This window comes from Panulirus ornatus, chromosome 48, assembly GCF_036320965.1.
Source record: "Panulirus ornatus isolate Po-2019 chromosome 48, ASM3632096v1, whole genome shotgun sequence".
NCBI lineage: Eukaryota > Metazoa > Arthropoda > Malacostraca > Decapoda > Palinuridae > Panulirus > Panulirus ornatus.
Genome location: NC_092271.1, coordinates 28,662,168 through 28,686,300, shown reverse-complemented (window position 1 = coordinate 28,686,300; position 24,133 = coordinate 28,662,168). Strand labels below are relative to the sequence as shown.

At 41.1% G+C, this 24,133-nt stretch overlaps 1 protein-coding gene across 7 annotated transcripts in view; it reads left to right on the top strand.

Moving 5' to 3' along the window:
• LOC139763921 (GTPase Era, mitochondrial) overlaps window positions 1–23,489 on the top strand; it is a 37,583-nt gene extending 14,094 nt beyond the window's left edge. For all 7 annotated transcript variants that reach the window (XM_071690369.1, XM_071690366.1, XM_071690370.1 and 4 more), the window contains 4 exons: window positions 8,591–8,765; window positions 14,032–14,556; window positions 19,903–20,032; window positions 22,297–23,489. In XM_071690369.1, coding sequence (XP_071546470.1) covers window positions 8,591–8,765; window positions 14,032–14,556; window positions 19,903–20,032; window positions 22,297–22,493 — 1,027 coding nt within the window. In that variant the 3' untranslated portion in view covers window positions 22,494–23,489. The remainder of the gene's footprint in view (window positions 1–8,590; window positions 8,766–14,031; window positions 14,557–19,902; window positions 20,033–22,296) is intronic.
• Window positions 23,490–24,133: the final 644 nt, after the last annotated feature.

Below are 24,133 nucleotides of genomic sequence, written 5' to 3'. Positions count from 1 at the left end.
AGTGTGTGAAAGAAGAAAGTTGAGAGTAAATGTGAATAAGAGCAAGGTAATTAGGTACAGTAGGGTTGAGGGTCAAGTCAATTGGGAGGTAAGTTTGAATGGAGAAAAACTGGAGGAAGTGAAGTGTTTTAGATATCTGGGAGTGGATTTGGCAGCGAATGGAACCATGAAAGTGGAAGTAAATCATAAGGTGTGGGAGAGGGCGAAAATTCTGTGAGCCTTGAAGAATGTGTGGAAGTCGAGAACATTATCTCGGAAAGCAAAAATGGGTATGTTTGAAGGAATAGTGGTTCCAACAATGTTGTATGGTTGCAAGGCGTGGATAGAGTTGTGCGCAGGAGGGTGGATGTGCTGGAAATGAGATGTTTGAGGACAATATGTGGTGTGAGGTGGTTTGATCGAGTAAGTAATGTAAGGGTAAGAGAGATGTGTGGAAATAAAAAGAGTGTGGTTGAGAGAGCAGAAGAGGGTGTTTTGAAGTGGTTTGGTCATATGGAGAGAATGAGTGAGGAAAGATTGATCAAGAGGATATATGTGTCAGAGGTGGAGGGAACGAGGAGAAGTGGGAGACCAAATTGGAGGTGGAAAGATGGAGTGAAAAAGATTTTGAGTGATCGGGGCCTGAACATGCAGGAGGGTGAAAGGCGTGCAAGGAATAGAGTGAATTGGAACGATGTGGTATACCGGGGTCAATGTGCTGTCAATGGATTGAACCAGGGCATGTGAAGCATCTGGGGTAAACCATGGAAAGTTCTGTGGGGCCTGGATGTGGAAAGGGAGCTGTGGTTTCGGTGCATTATTACATGACAGCTAGAGACTGAGTGTGAATGAATGGGGCCTTTGTTGTCTTTGCCTAGCGCTACCTCGCACACATGAGGGGGGAGGGGGTTGTTATTCCATGTGTGGCGAGGTGGCGATGGGAATAAATAAAGGCAGACAGTATGAATTATGTACATTTGTATATATGTATATGTCTGTGTGTGTATATATATGTGTACATTGAGATGTTTAGGTATGTATATTTGCGTGTGTGGACATGTATGTATATACATGTGTATATACATACACATGCTTTTATGCTTTGTCGCTGTCTCCCGCGTTTGCGAGGTAGCGCAAGGAAACAGACGAAAGAAATGGCCCAACCCCCCCCCATACACATGTATATACATACGTCCACACATGCAAATATACATACCAACACAGCTTTCCATGGTTTACCCCAGACGCTTCACATGCCTTGATTCAATCCACTGACAGCACGTCAGCCCCGGTATACCACATCGCTCCAATTCACTCTATTCCTTGCCCTCCTTTCACCCTCCTGCATGTTCAGGCCCCGATCACACAAAATCTTTTTCACTCCATCTTTCCACCTCCAATTTGGTCTCCCTCTTCTCCTTGTTCCCTCCACCTCCGACACATATATCCTCTTGGTCAATCTTTCCTCACTCATCCTCTCCATGTGCCCAAACCACTTCAAAACACCCTCTTCTGCTCTCTCAACCACGCTCTTTTTATTTCCACACATCTCTCTTACCCTTACGTTACTCACTCGATCAAACCACCTCACACCACACATTGTCCTCAAACATCTCATTTCCAGCACATCCATCCTCCTGCGCACAACTCTATCCATAGCCCACGCCTCGCAACCATACAACATTGTTGGAACCACTATTCCTTCAAACATACCCATTTTTGCTTTCCGAGATAATGTTCTCGACTTCCACACATTCTTCAAGGCCCCCAGAATTTTCGCCCCCTCCCCCACCCTATGATCCACTTCCGCTTCCATGGTTCCATCCGCTGCCAGATCCACTCCCAGATATCTAAAACACTTCACTTCCTCCAGTTTTTCTCCATTCAAACTCACCTCCCAATTGACTTGACCCTCAACCCTACTGTACCTAATAACCTTGCTCTTATTCACATTTACTCTCAACTTTCTTCTTTCACACACTTTACCAAACTCAGTCACCAGCTTCTGCAGTTTCTCACATGAATCAGCCACCAGCGCTGTATCATCAGCGAACAACAACTGACTCACTTCCCAAGCTCTCTCATCCCCAACAGACTTCATACTTGCCCCTCTTTCCAAAACTCTTGCATTCACCTCCCTAACAACCCCATCCATAAACAAATTAAACAACCTCTCATGAGGATAGGGGTGAAAGAATACTTCCCACGCATTCCTCGCTTGTCGTAGAAGGTGACTAGAGGGGACGGGAGCGGGGGGCCAGAAATCCTCCCCTCCTTGTATTTTTCTAACTTTCTAAAATGGGAAACAGATATATATATATATATATATATATATATATATATATATATATATATATATATATATATATATATATATATATATTTTTTTTTTTTGCCGCTGTCTCCCGCGTTTGCGAGGTAGCGCAAGGAAACAGATGAAAGAAATGGCCCAACCCACCCCCATACACATGTATATACATACGTCCACACACGCAAATATACATACCTACACAGCTTTCCATGGTTTACCCCAGACGCTTCACATGCCTTGATTCAATCCACTGACAGCACGTCAACCCCGGTATACCACATCGCTCCAATTCACTCTATTCCTTGCCCTCCTTTCACCCTCCTGCATGTTCAGGCCCCGATCACACAAAATCTTTTTCACTCCATCTTTCCACCTCCAATTTGGTCTCCCTCTTCTCCTCGTTCCCTCCACCTCCGACACGTATATCCTCTTGGTCAATCTTTCCTCACTCATTCTCTCCATGTGACCAAACCATTTCAAAACACCCTCTTCTGCTCTCTCAACCACGCTCTTTTTATTTCCACACATCTCTCTTACCCTTACGTTACTTACTCGATCAAACCACCTCACACCACACATTGTCCTCAAACATCTCATTTCCAGCACATCCATCCTCCTGCGCACAACTCTATCCATAGTCCACGCCTCGCAACCATACAACATTGTTGGAACCACTATTCCTTCAAACATACCCATTTTTGCTTTCCGAGATAATGTTCTTGACTTCCACACATTCTTCAAGGCTCCCAGAATTTTCGCCCCCTCCCCCACCCTATGATCCACTTCCGCTTCCATGGTTCCATCCGCTGCCAGATCCACTCCCAGATATCTAAAACACTTCACTTCCTCCAGTTTTTCTCCATTTAAACTCACCTCCCAATTGACTTGACCCTCAACCCTACTGTACCTAATATATATATATTCCTCGCGTGTCATAGAAGGCAACTAGAGGGGACGGGAGTGGGGGGCCAGAAATCCTCCCCTCCTTGTATTTTTTTTAACTTTCTAAAATGGAAAACAGAAGAAGGAGTCACGCGGGGAGTGCTCAGCCTCCTCGAAGGCTCAGACTGGGGTGTCTAAATGTGTGTGGGTGTAACCAAGATGTGAAAAAAGGAGAGATAGGTATTATGTTTGAGGAAAGGAACCTGGATGTTTTGGCTTTGAGTGAAACGAAGCTCAAGGGTAAAAGGGAAGAGTGGTTTGGGAATGTCTTGGGAGTAAAGTCAGGGGTTAGTGAGAGGACAAGAGCAAGGGAAGGAGTAGCAGTACTCCTGAAACAGGAGTTGTGGGAGTCTGTGATAGAATGTAAGAAAGTAAATTCTCGATTAATATGGGTAAAACTGAAAGTTGATGGAGAGAGATGGGTGATTATTGGTGCATATGCACCTGGGCATGAGAAGAAAGATCATGAGAGGCAAGTGTTTTGGGAACAGCTGAATGAGTGTGTTAGTGGTTTTGATGCACGAGACTGGGTTATAGTGATGGGTGATTTGAAGGCAAAGGTGAGTAATGTGGCAGTTGAAGGAATAATTGGTATACATGGGGTGTTCAGTGTTGTAAATGGAAATGGTGAAGAGCTTGTAGATTTATGTGCTGAAAAAGGACTGGTGATTGGGAATACCTGGTTTAAAAATCGAGATATACATAAATATACGTATGTAAGGAGGAGAAATGGCCAGAGAGCGTTATTGGATTACGTGTTAATTGACAGGCGCGCGAAAGAGAGACTTTTGGATGTTAATGTGCTGAGAGGTGCAACTGGAGGGATGTCTGATCATTATCTTGTGGAGGCGAGGGTGAAGATTTGTATGGGTTTTCAGAAAAGAAGAGTGAATGTTGGGGTGAAGAGGGTGGTGAGAGTAAGTGAGCTTGGGAAGGAGACTTGTGTGAGGAAGTACCAGGAGAGATTGAGTACAGAATGGAAAAAGGTGAGAACAATGGAAGTAAGGGGAGTGGGGGAGGAATGGGATGTATTTAGGGAATCAGTGATGGATTGTGCAAAAGATGCTTGTGGCATGAGAAGAGTGGGAGGTGGGTTGATTAGAAAGGGTAGTGAGTGGTGGGATGAAGAGGTAAGATTAGTGAAAGAGAAGAGAGAGGCATTTGGACGATTTTTGCAGGGAAAAAATGCAATTGAGTGGGAGATGTATAAAAGAAAGAGAGAGGAGGTCAAGAGAAAGGTGCAAGAGGTGAAAAAGAGGGCAAATGAGAGTTGGGGTGAGAGAGTATCATTAAATTTTAGGGAGAATAAAAAGATGTTCTGGAAGGAGGTAAATAAAGTGCGTAAGACAAGGGAGCAAATGGGAACTTCAGTGAAGGGCGCAAATGGGGAGGTGATAACAAGTAGTGGTGATGTGAGAAAGAGATGGAGTGAGTATTTTGAAGGTTTGTTGAATGTGTTTGATGATAGAGTGGCAGATATAGGGTGTTTTGGTTGAAGTGGTGTGCAAAGTGAGAGGGTTAGGGAAAATGATTTGGTAAACAGAGAAGAGGTAGTAAAAGCTTTGCGGAAGATGAAAGCCGGCAAGGCAGCAGGTTTGGATGGTATTGCAGTGGAATTTATTAAAAAAGGGGGTGACTGTATTATTGACTGGTTGGTAAGGTTATTCAATGTATGTATGACTCATGGTGAGGTGCCTGAGGATTGGCGGAATGCGTGCATAGTGCCATTGTACAAATGCAAAGGGGATAAGAGTGAGTGCTCAAATTACAGAGGTATAAGTTTGTTGAGTATTCCTGGTAAACTATATGGGAGGGTATTGATTGAGAGGGTGAAGGCATGTACAGAGCATCAGATTGGGGAAGAGCAGTGTGGTTTCAGAAGTGGTAGATGATGTGTGGATCAGGTGTTTGCTTTGAAGAACGTATGTGAGAAATACTTAGAAAAGCAAATGGATTTGTATGTAGCATTTATGGATCTGGAGAAGGCATATGATAGAGTTGATAGAGATGCTCTGTGGAAGGTATTAAGAATATATGGTGTGGGAGGCAAGTTGTTAGAAGCAGTGAAAAGTTTTTATCGAGGGTGTAAGGCATGTGTACGTTTAGGAAGAGAGGAAAGTGATTGGTTCTCAGTGAATGTAGGATTGCGGCAGGGGTGTGTGATGTCTCCATGGTTGTTTAATTTGTTTATGGATGGGGTTGTTAGGGAGGTGAATGCAAGAGTTTTGGAAAGAGGGGCAAGTATGAAGTCTGTTGTGGATGAGAGAGCTTGGGAAGTGAGTCATTTGTTGTTCGCTGATGATACAGCGCTGATGGCTGATTCATGTGAGAAACTGCAGAAGCTGGTCCACGTCAACCCTGGTATACCACATCGCTCCAATTCACTCTATTCCTTGCCCTCCTTTCACCCTCCTGCATGTTCAGGCCCCGATCACACAAAATCTTTTTCACTCCATCTTTCCACCTCCAATTTGGTCTCCCTCTTCTCCTCGTTCCCTCCACCTCCGACACATATATCCTCTTGGTCAATCTTTCCTCACTCATTCTCTCCATGTGCCCAAACCACTTCAAAACACCCTCTTCTGCTCTCTCAACCACGCTCTTTTTATTTCCACACATCTCTCTTACCCTTACGTTACTCACTCGATCAAACCACCTCACACCACACATTGTCCTCAAACATCTCATTTCCAGCACATCCATCCTCCTGCGCACAACACTATCCATAGCCCATGCCTCACAACCATACAACATTGTTGTATATATATATATATATATATTTCTTTTCTTTCATGCTATTCGCCATCTCCCGCAATAGCGAGGTTGCGTTAAGAACAGAGGACTGGACCTTTGAGGGAATATCCTCACCTGGCCCCTTTCTCTGTACCTTCTTTTGAAAAATTAAAAAACCGAGAGGGGAGGATTTCCAGCCCCCTGCTCTCTTCCCTTTTAGTCGCCTTCTACGACACGCAGGGAATACGTGGGAAGTATTCTTTATCCCCTATCCCTAGGGATAATATATATATATATATATATATATATATATATAACACAGGGGTGCGTTATGTCTCCATGATTGTTTAATTTGTTAATGGATGGAGTTGTTAGGGATATGAATGCAAGAGTTTTTGGAGAGAGGGTCAAATGTGCAGTCCGTTGTGGATGAGAGGGCTTGGGAAGTGAGGCAAGTTGTTGTTCGCTGATGATGCCGCGCTGGTGGCTGATTTGGTTGAGAAACTGCAGAAGCTGGTGACTGAGTTTAGTAAAGTGTGTGAAAGAAGAAAGCTGAGAGTAAATGTAAATAAGAGCAAAGTTGTTAGGTTCAGTAGGGTTGAGGAACAAGTTAATTGGAAGGTAAGTTTAAATGGAGAGAAACTGGAGAAAGTGAAGTGATTTAGATATCTGGGAGTGGATTTAGCAGTGGATGGAACCGTGAAAGCGGAAGTGAGTCACAGGGTGGGGGAGAGGGCGAAGGTTCTGGGAGAATTGAAGAATGTGTGGAAGGTGAGAACGTTATCTTGGAGAGCAAAAATGGGTATGTTTGAAGGAACATTGGTTCCAACAATGTTTAATGGTTGCGAGGCATGGGCTATGGATAGGGTTGTGCGGAGGAGGGTGGATGTGTTGGAAATGAATGAGCATTTACTGTAGCAATACAGATCAGTTAGCTTATCACACATAACAGTATTTGGAAGACTGATAGAAAAATCCACATTGGAACACTTAATCAATAGCACTTAAGTAGATGAAGGCTAAAATGGATTTGTACCAGGTAAAAGTATACATACTCACCTACTAGCCCATTTACATAGATATAAAACTCATTGAAAAAAAGATTAGATTGTGTTTCACTTACCTTTGCTAAGGTACACTATAAGATGAAACAAATGAATTAAAGAATTTATGACAAACTTAAAATTCACATAAGGAGCATATGATCTTTTATTAGATGTATTATGGGGAACAATGCTATTCACAATAATGTAAACTAACTTAGCCAGTGAAGGAAAAAATGGTATAGTCTGATGCTTTGCATTTGACACCAGTGTAAATAAGATCATAATATCAGAAGTCAGAAGGATGCAAGAGACCTTTATATAATGCTTAACTGGTTAGGGACCTTGAATGAATTTTGATGTGAAAAGTTTGAATAAAAGCTATGGAACAGTTAACAATATAACAGTGGTGCACTACAAAGGACCAATAGAGAAGGAAAGTAAAACAAGTGTAGGAGATATGTCATTATAAACAAAAAACTTAAATTCATGAAATTCATTGATAAAATTGTACTATCAAGCTAAGTAAAGAGTAATATGATAATGAGAACTTTAAGTACATGAGTCTGAATCCTGGTGATGAAAATTTTCGCAGTATAAGTAGCAAAGTTGAGTTATAGGGCCAACTATAGTATTCAACTATATAAGTTGAAATAGCAAGTTAGAAAGAATTCAGAAACACTACAAGTAGAAGTGAAGAAATGGAACACATGAAGTATTAAAGCAAATGCAATTTTACAGCCTAAAAAGAAGAGAAAGATGAATTATGATATATGTGTGGCAGCTCATAGGACTGAATTTTTTTCTCTAATAAAAGCTACGAAAGGGAAAACAAAGAAAAAACACATACAAATATAATGAAAATATATTGAAAAGTCACCAATGATAAAGATATAAGTGTCCTGCAAGAAAATAGAACAGCTATTAATTGTTTTATCCTGTAAGATAAGAAGCATAGCCATCTTCAAAAGGAAATACAACATCTAGCTTGTTAGCACTAGGTCAACAGAAGATTAACCATTATAGCGGAAGACAACAGCAGTGTTGTCCAAGCACTTAATGCAGTGTTTAGGACTAACCCTGTCTCAGGCAAAATTTCATTGTAGGTACTTAAATTATTGTGTAATTACCTATTTGTATTATACTAGTTGGGAGTTGTACTCTTGTGGGGCCCCTTCTTTGAACATTCTTTGTCATACAACTTCTTTAGTTTCTGTATGCTGTCTGCATTACCTGTATCTATAGTGATTTTATTACATTCATCCACCATTCCTACACTATAATAGTGTTTCCTCATCTTTTTTAGAAATTTGTTTTGCTTAATTTCATGTGTTGTCCAATGGTTGTCCTGTCTCCCCAACATATTTTGAAAAACTTGTTTCCCCTACATCTTTTGAAGAACTGTTCTCTGTCTACATCATCATTCTGGTGGGCTATTATCAGGTTTCTACGCTTTCCCTGTAACTCAACCCACTTAATTTTGGACTGTGTTGGTCAGTATTAACTACATCATGTGGTATGGTATGTAAATGATAGATGCCTTTCACTCTTGTATACTACTCATTTGAAAAAATATTTCTAGACATAGGTTAAAACGCTCACTGCTGACAGAAGCAGAGATGTCACTGCAAGAAGCTGATTTGATGGCAGTGGTCCATGATGCATCTAATCATTTTACACGTCACTCTTTGCACCCCCAAGTTCTTCGACTCTTGGTTCTGTATGCAACCATTCCCAGTGTGCTGGTGCTTAACAAGGTAATGTTCCTTATTCATCTTGTTCTCACATGAATATAAATATGAGTATAAATATAAATATATTTTATTCCTGGGGATAGGGGGGAGAGAATACTTCAGATGTGGTAGCATGGCGATGAAAATGGATGAAGGCAGCAAGTATGAATATGTACATGTGTATATATGAAAATGTCTGTGAATATATGTGTTGAAATTTATAGGTATGTATATGTGTACGTGTGAGTGTTTATGTATATACATGTGTATGTGGGTGGGTCAGACCATTCTTTTGTCTGTTTCCCTGCACTACCTCGCTAATGCGGGAGACAGCGACTAAGTATGATAAATATAAAAAAGTGAATATTTTTTTTATATATAATTTAGCCATTTTCTGCCTGAGCAAGGTAGCGTCAGGAACAGAGAACAGACTCTTTTGGGGAAAATCCTCACTTAGCTCCCTTCTCTGTTCCTTCTTTTGGGAAATTAAAAACTAGAAGGAAAGACTTTCAACCCCCTGCTCTCACCCGTTTTAGTCGCCTTCTAGGACACGCAGGGAATGCATGAGAAGTATTCTTTCTCCCCTATCCCCAGGGATGATATATATATACCTAGCTGAAGTGGGGAGTTAGCGACGCTATTTCCTGTGTGGAGGTGTAGTGACAGGAATGGATGAAGGCAAGTAAGTATGAATGTGTACATGTGTATATATGTATGTATCTGTGTATGTATATGTATTTATATGTGTGTGTATGGGCTTTTATGTGGTAGAGGATGTGTGGATCAGGTGTTTGCTTTGAAGAATGTATGTGAGAAATACTTAGAAAAGCAAATGGATTTGTATGTAGCATGTATGGATCTGGAGAAGGCATATGATATAGAGTTGATAGAGATGCTCTGTGGAAGGTACTAAGAATATATGGTGGGAAGCAGTGAAAAGCTTTTATCGAGGATGTAAGGCATGTGTACATGTAGGAAGAGAGGAAAGTGATTGGTTCTCAGTGAATGTAGGTTTGCGGCAGGGGTGTGTGATGTCTCCATGGTTGTTTAATTTGTTTATGGATGGGGTTGTTAGGGAGGTGAATGCAAGAGTTTTGGAAAGAGGGGCAAGTATGAAGTCTGTTGGGGATGAGAGAGCTTGGGAAGTGAGTCAGTTGTTGTTCGCTGATGATACAGCACTGGTGGCTGATTCATGTGAGAAACTGCAGGAGCTGGTGACTGAGTTTGGTAAAGTGAGTGAAAGAAGAAAGTTAAGAGTAAATGTGAATAAGAGCAAGGTTATTAGGTACAGTAGGGTTGAGGGTCAAGTCAATTGGGAGGTAAGTTTGAATGGAGAAAAAGTGGAAGAAGTAAAGTGTTTTAGATATCTGGGAGTGGATCTGGCAGCGGATGGAACCATGGAAGTGGAAGTGAATCATAGGGTGGGGGAGGGGGCGAAAATCCTGGGAGCCTTGAAGAATGTGTGAAAATCGAGAACATTATCTCGGAAAGCAAAAATGGGTATGTTTGAAGGAATAGTGGTTCCAACAATGTTGTATGGTTGCGAGGCATGGGCTATGGATAGAGTAGTGCGCAGGAGGGTGGATGTGCTGGAAATGAGATGTTTGAGGACAATAGGGTAAGAGAGATGTGTGGAAATAAAAAGAGCATGGTTGAGAGAGCAGAAGAGGGTGTTTTGAAATGGCTTGGGCACATGGAGAGAATGAGTGAGGAAAGATTGACCAAGAGGATATATGTGTCGGAGGTAGAGGGAACGAGGAGAAGTGGGAGACCAAATTGGAGGTGGAAAGATGGAGTGAAAAAGATTTTGAGTGGTCAGGGCCTGAACATGCAGGAGGGTGAAAGGTGGGCAAGGAATAGAGTGAATTGGATCGATGTGGTATACTGGGGTCGATGTGCTGTCAATGGATTGAATCAGGGCATGTGAAGCGTCTGGGGTAAACCATGGAAAGTTCTGTGGGGCCTGGATGTGGAAAGGGAGCTGTGGTTTCGGGCATTATTGCATGACAGCTAGAGACTCAGTGTGAACAAAATGGGCCTTTGTTGTCTTTTCCTAGCGCTGCCTCGCACACATGAGGAGGGAGGGGGATGTTATTCCATGTGTGGCGAGGTGGCGATGGGAATGAATAAAGGCAGACAGTGTGAATTGTGTGCATGTGTATATATGTATGTGTCTGTGTGTGTATATATATGTGTACATTGAGATGTATGGGTATGTATATTTGTGTGTGTGGACGTGTATGTATATACATGTGTATGGGCGTGGGTTGGGCCATTTCTTTCGTCTGTTTCCTTGCGCTACCTCGCAAACGCGGGAGACAGCGACAAAGCAAAATAGATAAATAAATATATGTGTGTGTATGTGTGTGTGTGTGTGTGTATTTGAGTGGATGAGCCATTCTTTGTCTGTTTCCAGGCACTACCTCTCTCAAGCTGGAAACAGCGATTAAGTATAATAGATGAATAAGTATAGATTATATATATTATTATTTTTTATTATTATACACATGATAGCTAGAAATGGAGTGTGAATGATTTTGGCCTTTGTTGTCTTTTCCTAGTGCTACCTCGCGCATGCATGGGGGTAGGGGGTGCTGTTTCATGTGTGGTGGGATGGCGATGGGAATGGATGAAGGCAGCAAGTATTAATATGTACTTATGCATATATGTATATGTCATTGTATGTTTATGTATGTATACATTGAAATGTATAGGTACGTATATGTGCATGTGTGGGCATTTTATGTATATGCATGTGAATGTGGGTGGGTTGGACAGCACCACTGAGTGTTCTGCACACATTCTGTCACTTGTCCATCAAGTTTGGCTGCTTTTCTTCATTGGATCTTTCAGGCCTGATGCACATTATATCTCCAATCATGGGACATTCTCGATCCACTCACAGTCATGGGTAATGCACACTTACCACTTCACTCACAGTACGATCACACTCAGCAACGCTCATCCCAGTCTACTCTTGTCACTGCAACTGGCAGTGGGAGAAGATGGATTTTTCTTCGTCTGAGTTTGCTATGATCACCATAGCCCTGGATAAAGAGGAAGAAGAGACGAACAAACAAAATGGGAATGGGAGAACTTGGCTGACTCCATCCACTGTTGGAGGAGAGGAAAATTTAGGGGGAATTTCACATTATCCTCATCTGATTGATGATGAGAGCAAATTTTTTCATAATCCCACATAGTTGGTTTCTTGGGGCTTGTAGGGAAGGATGGAGAGACAGCCTTCCAACTCACTGATGACCGGGCCAAGACTGGAGTGAGACCACTGGGTAATGCACACTGTCGCTCTCACTCTGCTCAAAATATTTTTCAGATATGATAGTCCTAGTAGTGTTGTATGTATGTGAATTTTGACCTTTGATATAAAAGATAGGAAGAGGATAGATGTGCTGGAAATGGAATGTCTGCAAGTAATAAGTCGTGTGAATTAGATTGATTGTGTTCATATGTTTATTCCTGAAAAGTAAATAAAAGCCTGGAAGGATGTTCTTTCCCTTTTTTCATGTTATGAAAATTACTGAAGTGACATTTGCTTCAGAAATTGTGACCACTATTGTCATGATGCTAAGTATTGCATAGTAAGCACACTGTGAAACATTAAGGAAAAACTAGGAACTATGATAATAAAGCAATAAAATCACCCATAAAAGGAAATGTAGAAAATTAGTACAATGTTTTCACAAAAATTAGGTGTTTTAAAGACAAAATTGCAAACTAGAAATAACAGTATGCAATCATTCACTGTCATGATCACTGGGGAGGGAGGGAAAAATCATTAAACCTATGTTTACACTTTTGATAAGCCTAAATTAACATGGAAGGCCATGTTCAGTACATTTTCACCTTTATTAAATCTTCATGGGTTAAGTCTTTGGCCATCTTTACCACACACCCATCTTTTCACCCTTATCTTCTCTACAGACATATGAATCAGGTCAGTGGCTATCTCCACTACACCCTGATCTTCATTACATCTTAATTTTCATTAACTTTCTGTTTACTACACCCTTATGTTCCCTACACCTCTATCAGTCAAGTCATTGGCAGTCTTAACGAGGCCCTTATCTTTTATGCTATATACTTTCCCTGTCTTCACTGCACACTCATGGGTGAGGTTAAATGCTGTCTTCAGTACCCCGTTGACATTACTGGTTAAAAGTCAATTTCACCCGTATCATCACCCTTGACAATACTGGTCTTTGACCCAGTTCTTGCAAGTTAGGTCAGAGGCTGTCATCACTGCACCCTCATTATTCCCAGATTTTACTGTACAGTATTAGATGAAGATGCATTTGACCTGATCCTTATTTGTCAAGCAAAAAGTGTTGATTGGAAAAATTGAAAGGAAAAAAATACAGAAAACTGTGTTTCCCTCTAAAGGAAGGAAACATAACTATACCTTATTAAGTAATAACCACTTCTGTACATTACTAAAGTAATGTTTGCTTCTGACATTGTGACCACCATCATAATGGTTGCCGTCATTGCCAAAGTAAACTCTTCATGAAACAATCAGCTGAAAGATTAGTTGGAACCTCAGGATGAGAATAACACCCACAAAAATGTTGAAATGGAATATGAAAAATAATTATTATCACAAATATAGGTTACATTTTAAAGATGAGATTATGAATTGTACATATCTAAAGTAATGTTCACTTCTAAGATAGCAACCACCATCATAGCAAGACTATACATTTCCACATTAAGCTCAGCATAGTATGACGTATATTAGAATGATGAAATTTCCCTCAAAAGTGATGACATAAATCAGTAATTACATAAATTTAGTATTATCACAAGAGGGTATGTATGTGGCATTTATGGACCTGGATAAAGTATGATAGGGTTTATATACTTATGGTGTAGGAGTAAAGTTACTTGAAACAGTGAGGAGATCTTATCAAAAGGGTAAGGCATATGTATGAGTAGGAAGAGAAGAGAATGAGTGGTTTTAGGCAAAAGTGGGTCTGCAGTAGTGTTTGGTGTCACCAAAGCTGTTTGATTTGTTTATGGATGGGGTGGTGAGGGAGTTGAATGCAAAGGTCTGAGAGAGAGAAAGGCATGTCTGAAGGAAGCATTCAGTTAGTTAGGGGAGCAATCAGTTAGTTAGCTCATCTCTCCTTCCCTTCATCCTTCATGTCTTCTCTTGTGGATTCTTGTGATAATGTATATTGTATGGGATAAAAAAGATAGTTGACCCTTTATGATAATTCACTTCTACAATATGAGAGTAACGTAGTTTATAATAGGTTTTTACTTTTTACAGACAGATAGAACGAAGTGTAAGCAGAATCTACTGGATATGACACGCCTACTAACAGGTGGCACTGTAGGAGGACAGAAGTCACATAATGTTATAGTAAAACCAAGTGTGATAAACAAAGAAAAGTTGATAAAGGAAGCCCTTTCATTTGAGACCTGTTCGTTGACTTCAAGGCATCACCAAACTGATGATTCTAGCATTTTGTGTAGAAATGATATCCCTATTGTAAAGAGTGATAAGGATAAGTTAGAAAACATGAAAAATAAGCTAGATGACAGTGGTTCACTATCTGGAAATCACCTTTTCAGTTCTTCATCAGACATCAACAGTTTTGTTGAAAAAGACATCCTAGAGGGCAGAGTACACCTGACAGAACATCAAGTTGGTGCATTTGTAAAAGATCAGAAGTCTTGGCCAAAATTTAAAGAAGTTTTCATGATCTCTGCACTGGATGGGTTTGGAGTTGATGACTTTAGAGATTTTCTTGTTTCCAGTGCCTACAGTAGTCCATGGATCTTCAGTTCTCAGGTATGTAGAAGCAGATGGAAGCAAACGGAAACATTGATACAGCAAACAAGTATGAAAAAAATATATAAATTTGAAGCTTATTATCAGAAACTGTATTTTCTTCTATCTATCTATCTGATGCCTGTTCCCTCTAGGAACTACCTCAAGGGGGTGGCCATGGCAAAGTCTCCACAGATAGTGAACTCCATTGCTGCTTCTTAGCCTTTAATGCTTCAACACCCATAACATACCACTAGTAGAGGGGAACTCTAGTGCATTGTTTTCAGAGGGTCCAATTATACTGAAACTAGAGCCCCACAGACCTTTCTTGGTTTACTATGACACCTTCATATGTCCTGGTTCAGCCCACTAACAGCATGAAGCCTCCTATATACCAAGTAATTCGAATTCATTCTATACCATGCACTCCTCACACCTTCCTGCATAGGAGTAGCACTTCTGGGTGCTTTATTTCTTCCATTTACACTTTAAGATGGTTTTCTTGTACCCCCTCTAAGGAGGAGAGAGCCTGAAGTTGTGTGGGCATAAGAGATACTTGCCTGGGTATCTGGAGGGTTAGTGATAGCTGCCTAGTGAGCCAGCACTTCAATGGTTGTCAAGTTGCACTCCTCCAACTAGCATTCTGCCCACAAACATACAATCTTTCCTTGTCATATGTAATGCTAGACAACACATAGCTCATTCTTCGTGACTCTAGATTTTCTTGTGGTGAGCACTGTGCACTAACCCTGCCTTTTGGCATAACGATTGGAGCAACAGATAGGAGTATTAGGTAGAAACATTTAGGGAGGAGCATTAGGTAGAAATAGTGGGTAGGAATATTAAGGAGCAGGAGCATTAGGTATATGTAGTCGGTAGGAATGTTAGGTAGAAGCCTCTGCTAACACTGTGCCAGAGTTGCCCTCTGCCACTAAGGTCGAAGAAGCATACTGGTATTGCTAAAAGTTATATTCATGTTAAAGGCTTTGAGAAGGTTGGGAAATGAAAAAGAATAAAGAGATCCAGGAGACCAAATTGGAGGTGGAAGGATGGAGGGAAAAAGATATTGAGTGGTCAGGGCTTGAACATGCAGGAAAGTGAAAGGCATGCATGGAATAAGAGGCAATTGGAACAGCTTGGTATACTGTTGTCACCATGCCATCAGTGGACTGAACCAGGGCATGTGAAGCATCTGGGGTAAACCATGGGAAGGTCTGTGGGGCCTGGATTTGGTTAGGGAGCTGTGATTTCAGTGCATTACACTGACAGCTCATGTATGGATGTGAGCAGATGTGACCTTTCTTTGTCTTTTTTCTGATGCTACCTTGGTGATGCAGGGGGGGCAATGCTATTTCTTCTGGGGCTGGGTAGCTCGAGGAATGGATGAAGGCTAGCAAGCATGAATATGAACATTGTATATATGTATGTCTGTGTATGTGTATGTATATGTTGATATGTATATGTATGTATTTGTGCATGTATGGGCGTATGGGTGTCGTAGAAGGCGGCTAAAGGGGACGGGAGTGGGGGGGCTAGAAACCCTCCCCTCCTTGTATTTTAACTTTCTAAAAGGGGAAGCAAGAAGGAGTCATGTGGGGAGTGCTCATCCTCCTCAAAGGCTCAGATTGGGGTGTCTAAATGTGTGTGGATGTAACCAAGATGAGAAAAAAGGAGAGATAGGTAGTATGTTTGAGGAAAGGAACCTGGATGTTTTTGCTCTGAGTGAAACGAAGCTCGAGGGTAGAGGGGAAGAGTAGGTTGGGAATGTCTTGGGAGTAAAGTCAGGGGTAGGTGAGAGGACAAGAGCAAAGGAAGGAGTAGCACTACTTCTGAAGCAGGAGTTGTGGGAGTATGTGATAAGAGTGTAAGAAAGTAAACTCTAGATTGATATGGGTAAAACTGAAAGTGGATGGAGAGAGATGGGTGATTATTGGTGCATATGCACCTGGGCATGAGAAGAAAGATCATGAGAGGCAAGTGTTTTGGGAGCAGCTGAGTGAGTGTGTCAGCAGCTTTGATGCACGAGACTGGGTTATAGTGATGGGTGATTTGAATGCAAAGGTGAGTAATGTGGCAGTTGAGGGTATAATTGGTGTACATGGGGTGTTCAGTGTTGTAAATGGAAATGGTGAAGAGCTTGTAGATTTGTGTGCTGAAAAAGGACTGGTGATTGGGAATACCTGGTTTAAAAAGAGATACACATAAGTATACGTATGTAAGTAGGAGAGATGGCCAGAGAGCAATGTTGGATTACATGTTAATTGATAGGCACGTTAAAGAGAGACTTTTGGATAATAATGTGCTGAGAGGGGCAACTGGAGGGATGTCTGATCATTATCTTTTGGAGGCGAAGGTAAAGATATGTAGAGGTTTTCAGAAGAGAAGAATGTTGGTGTGAAGAGAGTGGTGAGAGTAAGTGAGCTTGGAAAGGAGACTTGTGAGGACGTACCAGGAGAGATTGAGTGCAGAATGGAAAAAGGTGAGAGTAAATGATGTAAGGGGAGTGGGGAAGGAATGGGATGTATTTAGGGAAGCAGTGATGGCTTGTGCAAAAGATGCCTGTGGCATGTGAAGCGTGGGAGTTGGGCAGATTAGAAAGGGTCGTGAGTGGTGGGATGAAGAAATAAGATTGTTAGTGAAAGAGAAGAGAGAGAGGCATTTGGATGATTTTTGCAGGGAAATAGTGCAAATGACTGGGAGATGTATAAAAGAAGGAAGCAAGAGGTCAAGAGAAAGGTGCATGAGGTGAAAAAGAGGGCAAGTGAGAGTTGGGGTGAGAGAGTATCATTAGATTTTAGGGAGAATAAAAAGATGTTTTGGAAGGAGGTAAATAAAGTGCATAAGATAAGAGAACAAATGGGAACATCGGTGAAGGGGGCTAACGGGGAGGTAATAACAAGTAGTGGTGAAGTGAGAAGGAGATGGAGTGAGTATTTTGAAGGTTTGTTGAATGTGTTAGATGATAGAGTGGCAGATATAGGATGTTTTGGTCGAGGTGGTGTGCGAAGTGAGAGGGTCAGGGAGAATGATTTGGTAAACAGAGAAGAGGAAGTGAAAGCTTTGCAGAAGATGAAAGCCAGCAAGGCAGCTGGTTTGGATGGTATTGCAGTGGAGTTTATTAAAAAAGAGGGTGACTGTGTTGTTGGCTGGTTGGTGAGGATATTCATTGTATGTATGGTTCATGGTGAAGTGCCTGAGGATTGGTGGAATTCATGCATAGTGCCATTGTACAAAGGCAAAGGGGATGAAGGTGAGTGTTCAAACTACAGAGGTATAAGTTTGTTGAATATTCCTGGGAAATTATATGGAAGGGTATTGATTGAGAGGGTAAAGGCATGTACAGAACATCAGATTGGGGAAGAGCAGTGTGGTTTCAGAAGTGGTAGAGGATGTGTGTGAGAATGTATGTGAGAAATACTGTGAAAAGCGGATGGATTTGTATGTAGCATTTATGGATCTGGAGAAGACATATGATAGAGTTGATGGAGATGCTTTGTGGAAGGTCTTAAGAGTATATGGTGTGGGAGGTAAGTTGCTAGAAGCAGTGAAAAGTTTTTATCAAGGATGTAAGGCATGTGTATGAGTAGGAAGAGAGGAAAGTGATTGGTTCCCAGTGAATATTGGTTTGCAACAGGTGTGTATGATGTTTCCAAGGTTGTTAAATTTGTTTATGGATGGGATTGTTAGGGAGGTGAATGCAAGAGTTTTGGAGAGAGGGGCAAGTCTTTTGTAGATGAGAGGGCTTGGGAAGTGAGTCAGTAGTTGTTCACTGATGATACAGTGCTGGTGGCTGAGTTTGGTAAAGTGTGTGAAAGAAGAAAGCTGAGAGTAAATGTGAATAAGAGCAAGATTATTAGGTTCAGTAGGGTTGAAGGACAAATAAATTGGGAGCTGAGTTTGAATGGAGAAAAACTGGGAGAAGTGAAGTGTTTTAGATATCTGGGAGTGAATTTAGGAGTGGATGGAACCATGGCAGTGGAAGTGAGTCACAGGGTGGGGAAGGGGGCGAAGGTTCTGGGAGCAAAAATGGGTATATTTGAAGGAATAGTGGTTCCAACAATGTTATATGGTTGTAAGGCATGGGCCATAGATAGGGATGTGCAGAGGAGAGTGGATGTGTTGGAAATGACATGTTTGAGGACAGTATGTGTTTTGAGGTGGTTTGATCAAGTAAGTAATGAAAGGGTAAGAGAGATGTGTGGAAATAAAAAGAATGTGGTTGAGAGAGCAGAAGAGGATGTATTGAAATGGTCTGGACACATGGAGAGAATGAGTGAGGAAAGATTGACATAGGTGATATATGTGTCAGAGGTGGAGGGAACAAGGAGAAACAGGAGACCAAATTGGAGGTGGGAGGATGGAGTGAAAAAGATTTTGAGCAATTGGGGCCTGAACATACAGGAGAGCCATACAGTGGATAGAGTTAATTGGAATGAAGTGGTATATCAGGGTCGAATTGCTGTCAGTGGACTGAACCAGGGCATGTGAAGCATCTGGGGTAAACCATGGAAAGGTCTGTGGGGCTTGGATGTGGATAGGGAGCTTTGGTTTCAGTGCATTACATGTTACAGCTAGTGACTGAGTGTGAACGAATGTGACCTTTTTTGTCTATCCTGATGCTACCTCGCTGAACTTGGGGATGGTGATGCTGTTTCCTGTTGGGCAGGGTAGCAACAGGAATGGATGAAAGCAAGCAAGTATGAATATGTAAATGTGTATATATGTAGATGCTTGTGTATGTGTATGTATATTCATGTATATGTGCATATATGGGTGTTTGTATAAATGTGTACATGAGTGGATGGGCCATTCTTCATCTGTTTCCTGGTGCTAACTCGCTAAGTGGGAAACCGATTACATATGCTATATCATCATAATAATGATAATAATAATACATATATTTTTTCATACATATTCGCCATTTCTCATGTTAGCAAGGTAGCATTGAGAACAGAGGACTGAGCCAATGAGGGAAAATCTTCACTTAGCCCCTTTCTTTGTATATGTGTATGGGTGTTTCTTCATCTGTTTTTTGGTGCTGCCTCGCTAAAGTGGAAAATGGTAGTCAAGCATCATAGAATAGATAAAGGAATAGTTTTGTAAGATATTCCATTTTACCCTCACTCCAAAAATTTAAAACTTGATGAAAGTTTCAAGCTCATGATGTCCACAGCTCATCTTTGTGATCAGTAATGAGAATTTTGCACATGGAGCTCATTTTTTGGTGTCACCCTCTTTTTTTTCATTTATACAGCTAAATTATCATTAGTCGATAGCATTAATAATTTCAATCAAAAGGGGAAAGTGCATTTAAGTTGAATTGTAAAACTTTTTATTATAGCTCATGTGTGAAACATCTTTCTGCAGGTGGTTACAGACCAGAATCCCCAAGATATTGCAGTCATGACAGTGAGAGAAAAATTTTTAGATGCATATGGAAAGGAGATTCCTTACACCCTACAGTTTAAAGTTGAGTACTGGGAACTTTCAGATAGTGGTAAGTTGCAAAATATATTCAGTAAGTACTTTATTACAAACTCAGGTAGAATTAGCACTTGCAGGTTTGTAATAGGAGTTAGCGAGTAGCTTTCTTGGAAAGTATTACCTTCTTGACTTAGAAATCTTAAAATGATGCCTCTGTAAACTGCTAAAGTTGCCCTCTGTCAGAGACCTGTTAAAGGTGAGACACTAAAGGCTAAGAAGTGGCACTGGAGTTCATCTGTTATGGAGACTCTTTTGCCATGGCCAGCCCCTTGAGGGAGTTCCCAAAGGAACAGGTGTCAGAGATGTAGATAGATAGATAGAAAGATAGTGGTGCTCAGAATTAATAGGTACGAGTCCCTGTATGTGCTAGAATTACCCTCTGCCAGTGGCCTGTTAAGGGTGAGGCACTAAGGCTAAGAAGCAGTACTGGAGTTCGCTTGTTATGGAGACCTAATTGATGCGGCCAGCTCCTTGAGGGAGTTTCAGGAGGGAGAAGGCATCAGAAATATAGATAGGCAGATAGCTCAGAACTAACTTTCACCATTTCAGGATTGTTGGTCTTACCGTTTCTCTGAACCAAAGCAAGTGAGCTGGCTTTAACATCTCCCCACATGTACCTTGCCTTTTATTTTTTCTGCCAGCCTTCAAAGTCTTTCTATGACCCACCCTTTTCTCATTGTGAATTGCAAATTATTCAGAATGATATAGGATGTGAGGGGACTTGGGAGGAAGAGGTGGAGAATGGGATTGCAGTTGAGTTTCTCAAGAAAGTGGGTGGTATTGTTGCTTTTGAAATATTTATGGCTCAAATTAAGGTGCCTGAGGACTGGCAGAATGCATGAGCAGTGCCCTTTTATAAAGGCAAGGGGACAAAAATTGATGTTCTAATTACAAGGTGTAAGTCTAGTGAGTGCACCAAGTAGGTGTAAATGAGGATGGTGATTGAGACAATGGTGGCATACATGATTGAGGAGAGCAGGTTGGTTTTGTTTGGAGTCCATTTGAAGTGAACATACTGATGATTATAATATTGCAGGTGATGATGTGTGATGGTATTCTTGCTTTAATTTTTGAGTGTGAGATGTTTTATGTTTCTTGTTTGGGTAAGACAGTGGCATCCTATTTTTTATTATGTTGAGATTATTTTTTGAAATGTATACATTTTTGTGATGACATAATGGGGATGAGAGAGCTTGGGAAGTGAGTCAGTTGTTGTTCGCTGATGATACAGCGCTGGTGGCTGATTCATGTGAGAAACTGCAGAAGCTGGTGACTGAGTTTGGTAAAGTGTGTGGAAGAAGAAAGTTAAGAGTAAATGTGAATAAGAGCAAGGTTATTAGGTACAGTAGGGTTGAGGGTCAAGTCAATTGGGAGGTGAGTTTGAATGGAGAAAAACTGGAGGAAGTGAAGTGTTTTAGATATCTGGGAGTGGATCTGTCAGCGGATGGAACCATGGAAGCGGAAGTGGATCATAGGGTGGGGGAGGGGGCGAAAATTTTGGGAGCCTTGAAAAATGTGTGGAAGTCGAGAACATTATCTCGGAAAGCAAAAATGGGTATGTTTGAAGGAATAGTGGTTCCAACAATGTTGTATGGTTGCGAGGCGTGGGCTATGGATAGAGTTGTGCGCAGGAGGATGGATGTGCTGGAAATGAGATGTTTGAGGACAATGTGTGGTGTGAGGTGGTTTGATCGAGTAAGTAACGTAAGGGTAAGAGAGATGTGTGGAAATAAAAAGAGCGTGGTTGAGAGAGCAGAAGAGGGTGTTTTGAAATGGTTTGGGCACATGGAGAGAATGAGTGAGGAAAGATTGACCAAGAGGATATATGTGTCGGAGGTGGAGGGAACGAGGAGAAGAGGGAGACCAAATTGGAGGTGGAAAGATGGAGTGAAAAAGATTTTGTGTGATCGGGGCCTGAACATGCAGGAGGGTGAAAGGAGGGCAAGGAATAGAGTGAATTGGAGCGATGTGGTATACAGGGTTTGACGTGCTGTCAGTGGATTGAATCAAGGCATGTGAAGCGTCTGGGGTAAACCATGGAAAGCTGTGTAGGTATGTATATTTGCGTGTGTGGACGTGTGTATGTACATGTGTATGGGGGGGGGGTTGGGCCATTTCTTTCGTCTGTTTCCTTGCGCTACCTCGCAAACGCGGGAGACAGCGACAAAGTATATCAAAAAAAAAAAAAAAAAAAAAAAAAAAAAATAATTTCTTTTAACAGAAAAATTGCTTGCCTGTTCTCTCATATTGTCAGAAAAATGTATCTTCCTTTTACAGAGGTGGTCAACATAGTGATACAAGTAGGATGCAAGAGGCGTGGTTTAGCACGTCTTTTGGTGGGACAAGGTGGGATTAGTGTGTCTCGAATTGCAAGAAGAGCTGAACAGTCATTAAGAAACACCTATAGGACAGAAGTCAGACTACGTCTGAATATTGTTTGCAACACCAGCTTAAAGAATTCTAAAAAACATTAATGCTTCATTTCTTGTTTTCATATATTTTTTTTATGTTTTTACTTTTCCAAAGGAAGGAACAGAGAAGGGGCCAAGTGAGGATTTTCTCTCTTAGGCTCAGTCGTCTGTTCTTAACGCCACCTTGCTAACGCGGGAAATGGCAAATATGTATGAAAAAAGAAAATGTGTTTGAGTGTACTGAAAGGCAGGTAACATTTGATCCACCTCATGTAAGCTGAATGGATTTAACCCTTTCACCATGCTAATCAACTCAAGTTGATGGAATCTTTATTATCAATAATCATGGTAAATGGCTCCTCCATGGCCGTCATACTATTTTACCACCTCCACAATGGTCAACTTTAGTTCTTAGAACTGTATGCAACCATGAAAATTCAGGTGCACTTCCATCTTTGGGCAGGATTGAAGATGACAGAAGTACATAAACAGTAGTCAGATGATCATGCCATTGTACCCTCATGTTCTAGATTTTGTGTATTTTCATTGTAACTTTATAATTGTTGGAAAGTTATGAGTGCAATTACATCCATATATGCAGTTGGAATATGTGCATCATCTCTCAATGTATATGACCATGTAGTTAAGTATATGAATAATGAAATATTATAAGAGAAAATATGGCATTCCTTTCCAGTTCCATAACATCACTTAATTTCACTTCCCTTTTCATGAATAGTTCTCTCTTCTTTTCCAATTCTTTCTTAGTGCTAAGAGGAAGAAGCCAGTAACGCAACAGGAGAATGATAGCATACCCAAAGTTAAAGAAGTATGTCCCTTATCCAATTTTTCAGTCTAGAGCCTAATGTTATGTATAGTACTCTTCTGTACAGAACCAGTATGTGAAAGTCATTCATAAATTAGTCATCTTTAATGCATTTGTTATGTTTCTTGTGTACTTTTGGGATTATCTGACTTAGCTGGGCCATTATTGTCTTGTATTATAGGTTACTTTTCTCTGTATTTTCCATGATATTTTGATTAAAACAAACATTTTCATTGTAATATATTGATTTCAACACGTATTGATGCCATATATGTTGATTTATGGTCAGAGGTGGAGGGAATGAGGAGAAGTGGGAGACCAAGTTGGAGGTGGAAAGATGGAGTGAAAAAGATTTTGAGTGATCGGGGCCTGAACATGCAGGAGGGTGAAAGGTGGGCAAGGAATAGAGTGAACTGGAACGATGTGTATACCGGGGTCGACGTGCTGTCAATGGATTGAACCAGGGCATGTGAAGTGTCTGGGGTAAACCATGGAAAGTTCTGTGGAGCCTGGATGTGGAAAGGGAGCTGTGGTTTCGGTGCATTATTACATGACAGCTAGAGACTGAATGTGAACGAAAGTGGCCTTTGTTGTCTTTTCCTAATGCTACCTCGCACACATTTGGGGGAGGGGGTGGTTATTTTCATGTGTGGTAGGGTGGTGATGGGAATGAATAAAGGCAGATAGTATGAATTATGTGCATATGTATATATGTATATGTCTGTGTGTGTATATATATGTATACGTTGAGATGTATAGGTATGTATGTATTGCACGTGTGGATGTGTATGTATATACATGTGTATGGGGGTGGGTTGGGCCATTCTTTCGTCTGTATCCTTGCGCTACCTCGCTACCACGGGAGACAGCGACAAAG